Below are 11,144 nucleotides of genomic sequence, written 5' to 3' on the forward strand. Positions count from 1 at the left end.
GCGTAAACATTCTGACGTATTGTTGGTCCGTAGAAACGTCATTTTGTCAAGTCTACATTGCTGTAAGGAAGACTTTTTTTCGTTTAGAAGATCGAACGTGGACGTAGAGAAATTTTATTGAGAAAAAAACAATGCAGTGAACTCCAACTCGGCGATTGTGTCGTTCAATTATTGGAAGAAGATGGAACCTTAGCGTGAGTAGTAGTCACGTAAAGTTTCTTTAACCATGACTGATCACGTATTATATATATATATGTGTGTATGCATATGTATATATAGCATCCGTGCGCATGTGTGCGCGCGTGCCAGTCGCGTGTGTGCGCACTCACACGCACTGGCTCGCGCGCGCGCACGCACACGCAAACACGTTATATATCGCCACGTATGTAGGTACGACGTGCTTACGCACAATTGCATTGCACTGCAATTTCAGTGGTTTTTAGATGTTTTATTGACATGCAAGCAAATTAGATGTACCTTCGGTAGTGGTCGTATCTAAGCATATTCGAATAATAACCAAGCCAATAAGAAAAGTTTTAATAGAAATTGTTCAATGACCTTGAATCATGGTTAACCGAGCGTTGAATCTTTTAACCCGATGTGTCAGACAATTTTGTTTATAAATTAATATATTTCTTTTCTTCGCACACTCGTAGTAATTCGTTAGCAAATCATTATTCAAGCATTTTGATTTGTTTCATCTGTTTCGGCAGATACGAATAAATTGTGAATGATTGCGAATAATTTGTGCACCAGTTTATTTGAAAGGTTAGTATTTCCGACACTTGAATGTTTTCGTTCAACTTCGAGCTTCTTCAGAGTTTATTTATATAATGATATTGCGCTCGTGTCCATATTTTAGTTTCTCAATGCCTACATCGTACCTTTGTTCTTTCTATAAACAACGAGTGACAACGTTATATCTCCAAAAAGTCTTTTTATCTCTCTTGATATCGTATTACTTTATTCTGTGCTTGATGATATCGAGTAAATTGTTGTCGTATTTTCGTTGTTCAGTAACTTTGTGCGAATATAACATTTTATTAGAATTATATCGATATTAGTAATTACACGTAATAGATTTTATTTTTCAGTCAGTGATGGTATAATTTGTGCGCTACGAGCTTTTTTCAAATATAATGCAAATTATAATATATTAAATTGTTCTTCCATATGTTTTCTTAGTATTTTTACATTACACTAGTTTTCCTAATTTTCTTTTATGATTATAGGCCCTACTTTGAGCAATTCTAATAATATTGCTTAAATACTGTATCATATTATACAAATATTTTTCATCAGAGATGAGTTGCGTTCGTTGTTGTTTAATTAGTGCTGGTCGCATTGCATCTTCGAATCATATAGCTAATCATGGTAAGTTCTCCTTGTATACTTATCGTTTGGCGAAGGTGACGTTTTATTTGGAAGCTACTAATTAAATATATTTACCATGTTAGTTCACAAAATTGCGAGAGTAGCTGTTACTAGATGTTTAACGGTCAGTAGTACATTGGGAAAAGCTCCTGTGGAACCGACTCCACCCGGCAAGGACGGTAATAGTGGAGTATCCTCCGTAGGTAATGGATCAGGAGGTGGAGGAGGTGGAGGAGGAGGAGGAGGAAAAGGAGGAAAAAAAAACACGCTCACATGTCCGAAATGTGGAGACCCTTGCACTCATGTAGAAACTTTTGTATGTAAGTGATTATTTGCGCGCAGAAACGTACGTTTTCGACCAAGATACAAAAGATTCATTTTGTTTATTTGTTTGTTTGTCTGTTAGCATCGTCAAGATTTGTAAAATGCGAGAAGTGTCATCATTTCTTCCTTGTTTTATCAGAAATAGATTCGAAAAGAAGTCTCAAAGAAGCTATGAGATCAGATGATACGAAACAAGGATTCTACAGAAAACCACCACCGCCGCCAAAGAAGGTAATAATGATTCTGTTAGGTGACAAGATGAAAAAGATGTTTCTGAAAATGAAAACGAACGTAAAGATAAATATTTATCTTTATGTTCCATGTCGCATATTTTAAGAAGAAATGCGGTGATTAATGTAAACTAACGGCTGTTTTTAATGTTCTTAGATATTTGAATACTTAAATAAACATGTTGTGGGGCAAGAATATGCTAAAAAAGTGTTGAGTGTTGCAGTTTACAATCATTATAAACGAATCTACAACAACTTGCCAGTACAGACATCGATGCAGGGATCTACAAATTCAAGTGGTACACAAGATCCGAATCAGCCCTTCATTCACAGAGGTCTTAAACCACGTAAATAATGACGTCCCCATTTCGCGCATAGTCTCATGCGAAGACGACATGTAATTTGTCTGAAATCGAAGCCCTAAATAGTTACCGATGCTTTAACGATTCTTCTAGAAATACTTCTAGCCTACGGCAAGATGAACCTCCTCTTCTTCGTTACAGATTTACTGCACATTTCCACTATTGGAAATTCATTCGGTGTCGGATTCCAACAGTTCCCTACGGGAAGCGAACAAAAGTCGGCTAGCAATCAGTCGGTGCCTGGTTCGGATATTCTCGATAGTAAGCAACATCAGTTAAAATTAGAGAAAAGCAACATTCTGTTGCTCGGTCCCACCGGAAGTGGAAAGACGTTACTCGCGCAGACAATAGCCCAGTGCCTGGACGTACCTTTCGCTGTCTGCGACTGCACGACGTTAACGCAAGCTGGTTACGTCGGTGAAGATATAGAAAGCGTTATAGCGAAGCTCCTCCAAGATGCCAACTATGTGGTCGACAGAGCCCAAATGGGTATCGTATTTTTAGACGAAGTCGATAAAATCGGCGCTGTTCCTGGCATACATCAACTGCGAGACGTTGGCGGGGAAGGTGTTCAACAAGGGATGTTGAAAATGTTGGAAGGCACCATCGTGAACGTGCCCGAAAGAAATAGTTCGAGAAAATTACGCGGGGACACGCTCCAGGTGGACACTACGAATATTTTGTTCGTTGCTTCTGGTGCTTACAATGGACTGGATCGATTGATTTCACGGCGGAAAACTGAAAAATACCTCGGATTCGGTGCAACACCTTCTACCGAGAGTCCCGGGCGAAGGGCAGCGAGTTTGGCAGACGTTGCGAACATGTCACCTTCCACGGAGAAAGATAACAAGGAGAAAGACTTTTTACTGCAACAGGTCGAAGCGAGAGATTTAATCGATTTCGGTATGATACCCGAATTCGTCGGTAGATTTCCTGTTCTGGTGCCTTTTCACACTCTCGACAAGGATATGTTGGTGAGAATACTAACAGAACCTAAAAATGCTATGGTGCCTCAGTATCAGATGTTATTTTCAATGGATAAGGTATGAATTTACGAGAATGACACCGACGCGAGTTGCCTTCGCGGGAGATAATTCACGGGAAATTGCTGATCGAATCGTTTGCCGGTTACAGGTAGAACTAACGTTTACGACGGAAGCTCTACACGCGATAGCCGCGCTTGCGATGGAAAAGAAAACGGGTGCGAGAGGACTTCGCGCCATCATGGAATCGTTGTTGCTCGAACCAATGTTCGAAGTGCCAGGCAGTGACGTAATGTCCGTTCACGTGACCGAAGGTTGCGTGCAAGGACGCGAGAAACCACAGTACATCAGGAAGGGCGATGCTACCGAAGAAGAGCTACAAGCGCAGCATATACACAATTAACAAATAGTTCATTAAAAAAATAGACCACACGTTTCATTGATTTTATTGAAAACTTGAAACTACTAAAACTGTTTCAAATATTTCCGGATCTAAACACCGAGTATATAACTTCTCCGAAGCACGCTCTTTTAAGAAACAATATTTTTCCATGTTAGGAAACGACCATCGGATTTTCAAATAAACACAAATACGCGGCGTTCGAATCGAGACAAACGGTAATATTTTTTTCATTTCGTATTCGAATAATTCAACCCCGTACAAAATGATGTACGGTTTCTGTGAAAATGGTTCTTTAATTGCAATGGTATTCGGTTTTTTTACCCTTTGGCCCGCTTGCAAAGACTTCAATTGAATATATACTTGAACTAGATGGACAAAAATTAACGCTTATATCCTTTGCAAAAAACGTGTTACGTGCGCATGAATTTTACAACACATTACTATTATTATATCGATTGAGAAAATCGATGATGTATGTGCTTTAAGATCACAATAACTCCAATGATTATACATTGTTATTTTGATTGACTTTCTTAATTAAAATTTACAATTTAGAACAAAGAAATTGAATGATTCTTAAAGAAGGAATAAAATACTGTGTATAAACGAGGAATTTTGTAACATATTGTATATAACGGTAGTTTAGTTAAATCGACAAAATTAGAAACTTCGAAACTGTATAACATTAGACGATAAGTGTAATTTTGACATTTCTTTACGATGCACACGTAGATGCGTATCGTGTACATTACACAGTACTTTCTTAGTTGGTGTTACATTAAAACCATTTCGTAATGTTAAGCAACACGGAGAAACATTTAAAACTACATGTGTTTTTTAATGTTACGATCGGTAGAATTGTGTAATACTTTTAATGTAGTAAAGTAGAGAACAGCAGCGGTAAAGCGACAGGGCAAATTGCTAAAAATTATCATAAGACGTGTAGCTAGAGATCTTACGTTTCAGTACGTACATACAAGATTTTTACCAAAAGGTAACTAACATTTTCCCAATAAAAGTGAGCGCATTCAGAATTTCATCTATTTTTCATTTATTTTTCATTCATTTTTCATTTGAAGAGTTACAAGTCGATTTGAGAACCAGATTCGGACCTAACGAGAAAATCTTACCTATCCCTGGTAACAGTCTTGTAATAGAAAATTGAACAATTCTAACATCCGTTGTGTCCTTGGGGGTTCCGTTTACAAGTTTATTCCTTGATAAGCAATTGTCAAGATTTTGTAAAAGAAAAAAAACAGAGGATACATACCATTATACTGTGGAGTTGATAACAATTAAACAAACACAGAAATTAAACACTAATTGAGGAATTACTGTATTTATGTGCTTTATACTATATATATATATATACATATATATATATATATATATAAAAGAAAGGCTGTGTAACAAATAACGCAAATTTAAAAAGGTAAACATAGAATGCAGTGAACACACTTTTAAAGTGAAACTGGGTACATTTTTAAAGAATGTATACTATTTCATGAGGATTGACGCATTCACTTTTTTTTTTTTATTAATAATAAATCAAAATCTACGTACAGCTGTAGAATAATTCCTTGGTCTACCACATTTTTGTAATTGTTTCAATATTCTTATTTTCACCAATATAAGAATTTACTATATAATAATATACAACGTGGTACTAAATTATTCCTAGACCGAATATTTCTTGTAATTGTACACAAACGTGATTGTTTATGTTTTTCTGTTTCTCACTAAACAAAGCTTAGGTTTAATTAATCGCACGCGTATAGTATCTTTTACCTTAATTTACTTTTATTTTCACTAAGTTTACAAGAGTTTCTAATGCATCTGAAAATCAAGCTGCTCAGAGATACTGAAAGGATTTAAATTATTATACATTGTTATTCTTTGATCTCCTTACTATGAAGAATTATTCATTTAATAGATATAGAAGAGATATTAATAATATGTTCAGAATTAACATTGAAAAATGAAATACGTACACATCGTTTACCTCCTCCAATTTGGAGGTTTCTGAGCCGATTTTGATTTCAATGTTAGCGTCGTTCCTAACTCTGTTAGAATCCACTTCACCGTCCGTACTATTACTATATGTACGGCAAATTGTAAAAGAAGAGCTCCAAAACCTTTGTATAAACCAAACGGGCCTTCGGTTGAAAGTATTGTATTGTAACAATCCCCTGCTCCACTGTACCCAGTTAATAATGGTGTTACACTTCGTCCAGTGTCTAGATTATCAATAATGGTACGTGTACCCTGAAGGTGAAGTCTGTGAATCACTGTTTCCCATGGATAAAACAATACATCTGCCATAAATGTAGAGATCAGGGTAGACTGTAATTTTATATCTATCATAAACTCGTCCGACGATAGAGATCTGCTGTACGCGCCCTTGAAACAACATAAATTCATAGTTGACGTGTATGTACATGTACATGTATATATACGTATATATGCTGCCGAGGGATTACTTACCCCTAATTCTTGAGAACGTTTTTGCCTACTCTGCATAATATAATGAGTAACTCGTTGGACAGTCATGGTAAAAAGGTATTTTGAAACTCCATAGGCGATAGTTGGTGGTAGAAGAGCATATATAGGAATTAATCTACCCTTGTTGCTTACTTCAACTAAGCGAATAGCACCATCTTTAAAGACATCCAATATACCAGGACTTTCGGATGCAATTTCAGATTGCACTGTTTCAACTAATGACGCAGAGTAAAATGGTGTAGTTAAACCTATGGAAATACTGTGGAATTTTTCATTAATATCTCTCTCTAACTCTCTGTAACTAGATTTAATGTACAAATGGGTTGTTTGCCAATGTATTATTACCATTTAAGAAAGATATGTTGACCAAATGCTTTTAAAGAGCTGTTACATGAAATTTCCCTAGAATAAAATACTTTGTTTATCACAGTGCAGTGCAATAAAATTCAGATATTTGTCAAAAGATGCGAATCAAAAAAAAAAAACCTAAAAAAACAAATGCTTTCAATACAAAATATTCCTTGCTTTAACATTTAGGTTTTGTATAGACAGACTTTTAAGTAATATCCAATAAATCGTCTTACTTTGGCCATAATGTAATTTTAGAAATGAAATCTTCGATAGCCAAGGTCATTCCGTTCACAAGTAAAACTGATCCGATTCCTTTCCAAAGGGTATTTACTCCTTGAGTTTGATAAAGTCGTGCAACAACAGGTACCAAGGTAATAGGTATTATATGGTATTTGGTTGATCCAGGATTTACTTGGCATTGTCTTCTTAGAACAATAAACGGATGAACTAATAACTTTTCTGTAATTAAACTTACTAGACCACAACCTGGACCAATGTATTTTTTCATAATATCTGAAATATGTTAATACAAGGAGACATATTAATTAAAAGTACTGTATACAGAACTATTTACCAATAGTCTATGGTCAAATCTCCCATCGTTTTATACAATAACGAGGGTATTTTTATAATTTATGATATAACTTGAAAAAAGTGGAGAATTAACATTAATTGGTGCATTTAATCGAAACTTACCATCGGTAGGGGGATTATCTACAGCTAAAGGATGTACAACGGGAACATCCAAAGGACGTATAACCTCTTGTCCACGGTGTCCGTACAGAAAGTTATTTTCATTTTCCCAATGTCTAATAGGTTTTCCGCGATAAACTCTCTCGTAATGTTCTAATCCAGCCATTGTGTAACGAATAATCTATTACAAATTTCTAACGTTTATTTCTTTTTAAAAAATTGCAAGCTTTTTGTTTTTACTTCGCATTTCTAACGATGAAAAAAACTTTTATCTGCACTCCCTGTGAGCGCGCGGACGTGCAGTGTAAGGGGAAGAGAGAAAGCGCGCGCGCGCATGTATTTCAACGTCATGCTCTCGACTTTATCGATACTACGGACATTTAAGCTTGTTAGTAGGAATCAAGTATCCCGTATACTGTATTTCGTACGATGCGTAAGTACTTAAGTACTCGCTGATCTGCTTACATTTAAACCAGTATAATTTGAAATAGAATGTTAGGAAAATACGGTTTTCATTGTCTCGTCGGTATTGCAGATACTGGAGTCTGATCTGTGTCCTTATTTTGGGACAGTGGTGCCCCCAAGTACCAATTTACTCCCCTCACGCTGGTAACTCGGAAGCAGCGTTCTCCCACTACCTCTACTCGAGGAGCTGCCCGAGAAAGCATACACACGCAGTTCTATGCGGTGTGTTCGACGCACAGGACAAAAGTACGTATGGAAAGGGTAACTTCTCCTAAGGGGAGTGTCACTAGAGTGCCCGCGGCACCGATTAAGGACCCTCGATAGTAGGAGTGTACAGGATCTGAAGTTTGCGATCGTTATTCTTCTTTCTCAAAAGATAAAAGGGATGGAAACGATAAAGATACAAAATTACGGAAACAAAACCGTATAAAATTTGAACGATAGGCATGCAAGAGGAATTTGATCATGTATAGTCCATATACACGTTTGCTATAGTAATAAGTTTGCAGTTATTGATTACGTGTCGGTATACGTTGATCCGCACATTCCGCGTGTAACTACGTATAAGTTGCATCAGCAGAGATCCAACTTGAGTGAAACAGTACATTACTACCAAGTGTGGTTCGACACCCTTCAACCAATTAAACGAAACAAGGATCTCAAAGGAAAGACAATTAACGTTGCAGTGAGAAATGGCTGAGAAGGAAAATTCAGATTTAGCATTAGGTAAGTTCTTTTAATTTCTTAATGTTTACGATCAGAACATCGAAAGAACGACTCATTCTACACATGTTTATTTTAGATAGCATTTATACTTCTCAAAAGAATGGAAGCGATGAAACAGGCAATGGTTCTAAATGTAATCCTTTTAAAACTATTTTGAAAGCAATGCATCATGCCGGAAAAGAGCCGTTCCCACCAATTTATCAAGATTCTCACGAGGATGGTAAAAAGTATGAATTAGTTTCGAAATCTCAGTTTAAGAAAGTGCAAAAAATATGGGTAAGAGAACAATATAAAAATGAAGAAAAGCAGAAAAAGTTGTTGAAAGACGAGGAAAACAGATTGAAGAATCTGGAAGAGGCTAAAACAGTTGTAATTAAAGAAGATGTTACTTTAGCAGCTGCGAAACGTATAAAAATTAAAGAAAGCGTAAAATACAGAGGTGAACGTGTAAAACTTTTCGGATGGGTGCATAGACTTAGACGCCAAGGTACAATATTTTGTAATAAATTGTTATATTTTCTCTTTCGATTATTAATCCTAATATTGTTGTTTTAGGCAAGGCTTTAATGTTTATTACATTAAGAGATGGAACTGGTTTTCTGCAATGCGTGTTTAATGATATTTTATGTCAAACTTACGAGGCTTTGACATTATCTACAGAAGCATCTATCGAAGTGTTTGGAACATTGAACATTGTGCCAGAAGGCAAAAATGTATTACGCGTAATACAGTATATTATGTAACTTAACTAAATGTTTTTCCAAATTATCTAGGCCTTGTATCTTTCAGGCTCCAAATGGACACGAATTACACGTCGACTATTGGAGACTGATAGGTTCGTCTCCTCCTGGAGGTGCAGATTCTATTTTAAACGAAGAAGCTCATCCAGATGTGCAGTTAGACAATAGACATATGATGATACGTGGTGAAAATGTAAAATACTCGATGTTACAATTTCTTTGATGATTTTAATAATTAAACTATTCGAATTCACTTGTTTTAGACATCTCGTATATTAATGGTAAGATCAGTCTTGATGCAGGCATTTAGGGATCATTATAAGGAAAGGGGTTATTTCGAAGTGACACCGCCGACGTTAGTACAGACACAGGTAGAAGGTGGATCTACATTATTTAAATTGGATTATTTTGGGTGAGTAGAATAAAAGTATCGTTTCTTTACGAGTCACGTATTGATTTGTTCGGAGGAAGTATCGTAACATTCGGATCCTTCGTTATTCTACGACGATTTAATAATTCTTTTTAGAGAAGAGGCATTTCTAACTCAAAGTTCACAACTATACCTTGAAACTTGTCTTCCCGCAATGGGTGATGTTTATTGTATCGCCCAATCTTACAGAGCAGAACAATCTAGGACCAGAAGACACTTGGCAGAGTAAATATATACATGTATGGTATAGAAAAGAAACTGATACCTATAAGGAAAATTCCTCTATATACTATGATAAATTTTAGATTCACTCATATAGAAGCGGAGTGTCCATTCATCACGTTTGAAGAATTGCTCGATCGAATAGAAGATTTGGTATGCGATGTCGTGGATCGTGTCTTAAACTCGTCCATCGGTCACGTCGTGAGGGAACTAAACCCGGATTTTAAAGAGCCAAAGAGGCCGTTTAAAAGATTAGATTACAGCGAAGCAATCGAATATCTTCGAGCTAATGGTATAACCAAAGAAGATGGAACATTTTATGAATTTGGGGAGGTACGATCGATCGGTACGCTTTTGAGGATATTTTTCCAATGAAATGGGATTTCAGAAATTTCCACTTGTTTACCATGTTGTCAATATATTTTCTTTTTCTTCAGGATATACCTGAAATGCCAGAGAGAAAAATGACCGACGCGATGAATGAACCGATAATGCTCTGCAGATTTCCCTCGGAAATAAAATCATTTTATATGGCACGTTGCGCAGAGGATAAACGCCTTACAGAATCGGTAGATTTGCTGTTACCGAATGTTGGTGAAATAACTGGCGGATCGATGCGTATTTGGGATTACGATGAACTGTCTGAGGGTTATTCTCGCGAAAACATCGATGCAAAGCCCTATTATTGGTATTCGGACCAGGTGAGTGAGATTGTTCACGTTTTTCAGTCATCGAATGACAGTTGACGGTTGAATATTTTTACAAAAATTTGCTTATTTTCATGAAACTGTTGTTTAGCGGAAATATGGAAGTTGTCCTCATGGTGGATACGGATTAGGTCTTGAAAGATTCCTTTGTTGGCTTTTAAATCGGTACCACGTACGCGAGGCCTGCCTTTATCCACGTTTCTTGGAACGTTGTCGTCCTTAGACGGTTTACGAATCGCTAATTTTTCGCATGCACACGTTTATAAGAGAAAGTCTACGATTCACGAACTCGAGGAAGATTCCGCGTATTTAATCTATTATCGGAGAATGTAGATACATTCGATTGCGAAATCCATCGAAATTGAAATTTATACGATTGCTTTGCAAAATGTCGAATTAGAAGTGTAAAAAGCAGTTATGTTACGACTATCGTGTCTGAATTGTATGATGGTGTAACGATAACTAGCGGAACATTGAAATGTTTCTTCGAATAAATTCTATGGATAGAATTTCGTTTGCAGAAGCGTATAATATAATTCATCTCGAATACCTTTCCTCTCTTTTCTTTTCTTTTCTTTTCTTTTCTTTTCTTTTCTTTTCGAAAGTGTCGACGTGTAACACGACGAATACAA

At 36.5% G+C, this 11,144-nt stretch overlaps 3 protein-coding genes across 15 annotated transcripts; 2 read left to right on the plus strand and 1 right to left on the minus strand.

Moving 5' to 3' along the window:
- The first annotated feature begins 7 nt into the window (after nt 1-7).
- Nucleotides 8-5,045, plus strand: ClpX (Caseinolytic protease chaperone subunit). 11 transcript variants are annotated; one of them, XM_031984395.2, is made up of 8 exons: nt 8-194; nt 714-768; nt 1,233-1,374; nt 1,458-1,694; nt 1,781-1,929; nt 2,086-2,275; nt 2,432-3,333; nt 3,425-5,045. In XM_031984395.2, the coding sequence occupies exons 3-8, from the start codon at nt 1,305-1,307 to the stop codon at nt 3,674-3,676; spliced, it is 1,800 nt and encodes a 599-aa protein (XP_031840255.1). In that variant the 5' UTR covers nt 8-194; nt 714-768; nt 1,233-1,304; the 3' UTR covers nt 3,677-5,045. The 11 variants fall into 11 exon arrangements, with proteins under 11 accessions (XP_031840255.1, XP_031840251.1, XP_076227376.1 ...); XM_076371261.1 differs by lacking the exon at nt 8-194 and adding an exon at nt 317-390; XM_031984391.2 differs by lacking the exon at nt 714-768.
- Nucleotides 5,046-5,454: 409 nt separating this feature from the next.
- On the minus strand, nt 5,455-7,636 carry LOC116430377 (mitochondrial outer membrane protein SLC25A46). 2 transcript variants are annotated; one of them, XM_076371266.1, is made up of 6 exons: nt 7,226-7,636; nt 6,763-7,042; nt 6,524-6,580; nt 6,161-6,437; nt 5,668-6,076; nt 5,455-5,537 (listed from the first exon to the last, which is right to left on the minus strand). In XM_076371266.1, exons 1-5 carry the CDS (start codon nt 7,386-7,388, stop codon nt 5,675-5,677), a joined length of 1,179 nt encoding a protein of 392 aa, XP_076227381.1. In that variant the 5' UTR covers nt 7,389-7,636; the 3' UTR covers nt 5,455-5,537; nt 5,668-5,674. The 2 variants fall into 2 exon arrangements, with proteins under 2 accessions (XP_076227381.1, XP_076227380.1); XM_076371265.1 differs by having other exon boundaries at nt 5,455-6,076.
- A 241-nt stretch (nt 7,637-7,877) lies between these two features.
- On the plus strand, nt 7,878-11,021 carry AsnRS (asparagine--tRNA ligase). Of its 2 annotated transcripts, XM_031984401.2 has the most exons (9): nt 7,878-8,413; nt 8,490-8,900; nt 8,969-9,126; nt 9,203-9,346; nt 9,417-9,565; nt 9,680-9,808; nt 9,889-10,138; nt 10,243-10,506; nt 10,604-11,021. In XM_031984401.2, exons 1-9 carry the CDS (start codon nt 8,380-8,382, stop codon nt 10,733-10,735), a joined length of 1,671 nt encoding a protein of 556 aa, XP_031840261.1. In that variant the 5' UTR covers nt 7,878-8,379; the 3' UTR covers nt 10,736-11,021. The 2 variants fall into 2 exon arrangements, with proteins under 2 accessions (XP_031840261.1, XP_076227377.1); XM_076371262.1 differs by lacking the exon at nt 10,604-11,021 and having other exon boundaries at nt 7,881-8,413; nt 9,889-10,151; nt 10,243-10,395.
- Nucleotides 11,022-11,144: the final 123 nt, after the last annotated feature.

This window comes from Nomia melanderi, chromosome 10 (assembly GCF_051020985.1).
Source record: "Nomia melanderi isolate GNS246 chromosome 10, iyNomMela1, whole genome shotgun sequence".
NCBI lineage: Eukaryota > Metazoa > Arthropoda > Insecta > Hymenoptera > Halictidae > Nomia > Nomia melanderi.

Coding starts and splice junctions, on each gene's coding strand:
- AsnRS (XM_031984401.2), top strand. CDS start 8,380: ATGGCTGAGAAGGAAAATTCAGATTTAGCATTAG. Junction 8,414..8,489: donor AAATTCAGATTTAGCATTAG/GTAAGTTCTTTT, acceptor TGTTTATTTTAG/ATAGCATTTATACTTCTCAA. Junction 9,809..9,888: donor ACCAGAAGACACTTGGCAGA/GTAAATATATAC, acceptor GATAAATTTTAG/ATTCACTCATATAGAAGCGG.
- LOC116430377 (XM_076371266.1), bottom strand. CDS start 7,388: ATGGCTGGATTAGAACATTACGAGAGAGTTTATCGCGGAAAACCTATT. Junction 7,043..7,225: donor AGATAATCCCCCTACCGATG/GTAAGTTTCGAT, acceptor AACATATTTCAG/ATATTATGAAAAAATACATT. Junction 6,438..6,523: donor CAACATATCTTTCTTAAATG/GTAATAATACAT, acceptor AAAATTCCACAG/TATTTCCATAGGTTTAACTA.
- ClpX (XM_031984395.2), top strand. CDS start 1,305: ATGAGTTGCGTTCGTTGTTGTTTAATTAGTGCTGGTCGCATTGCATCT. Junction 1,375..1,457: donor GAATCATATAGCTAATCATG/GTAAGTTCTCCT, acceptor TTACCATGTTAG/TTCACAAAATTGCGAGAGTA. Junction 2,276..2,431: donor TCACAGAGGTCTTAAACCAC/GTAAATAATGAC, acceptor TCTTCGTTACAG/ATTTACTGCACATTTCCACT.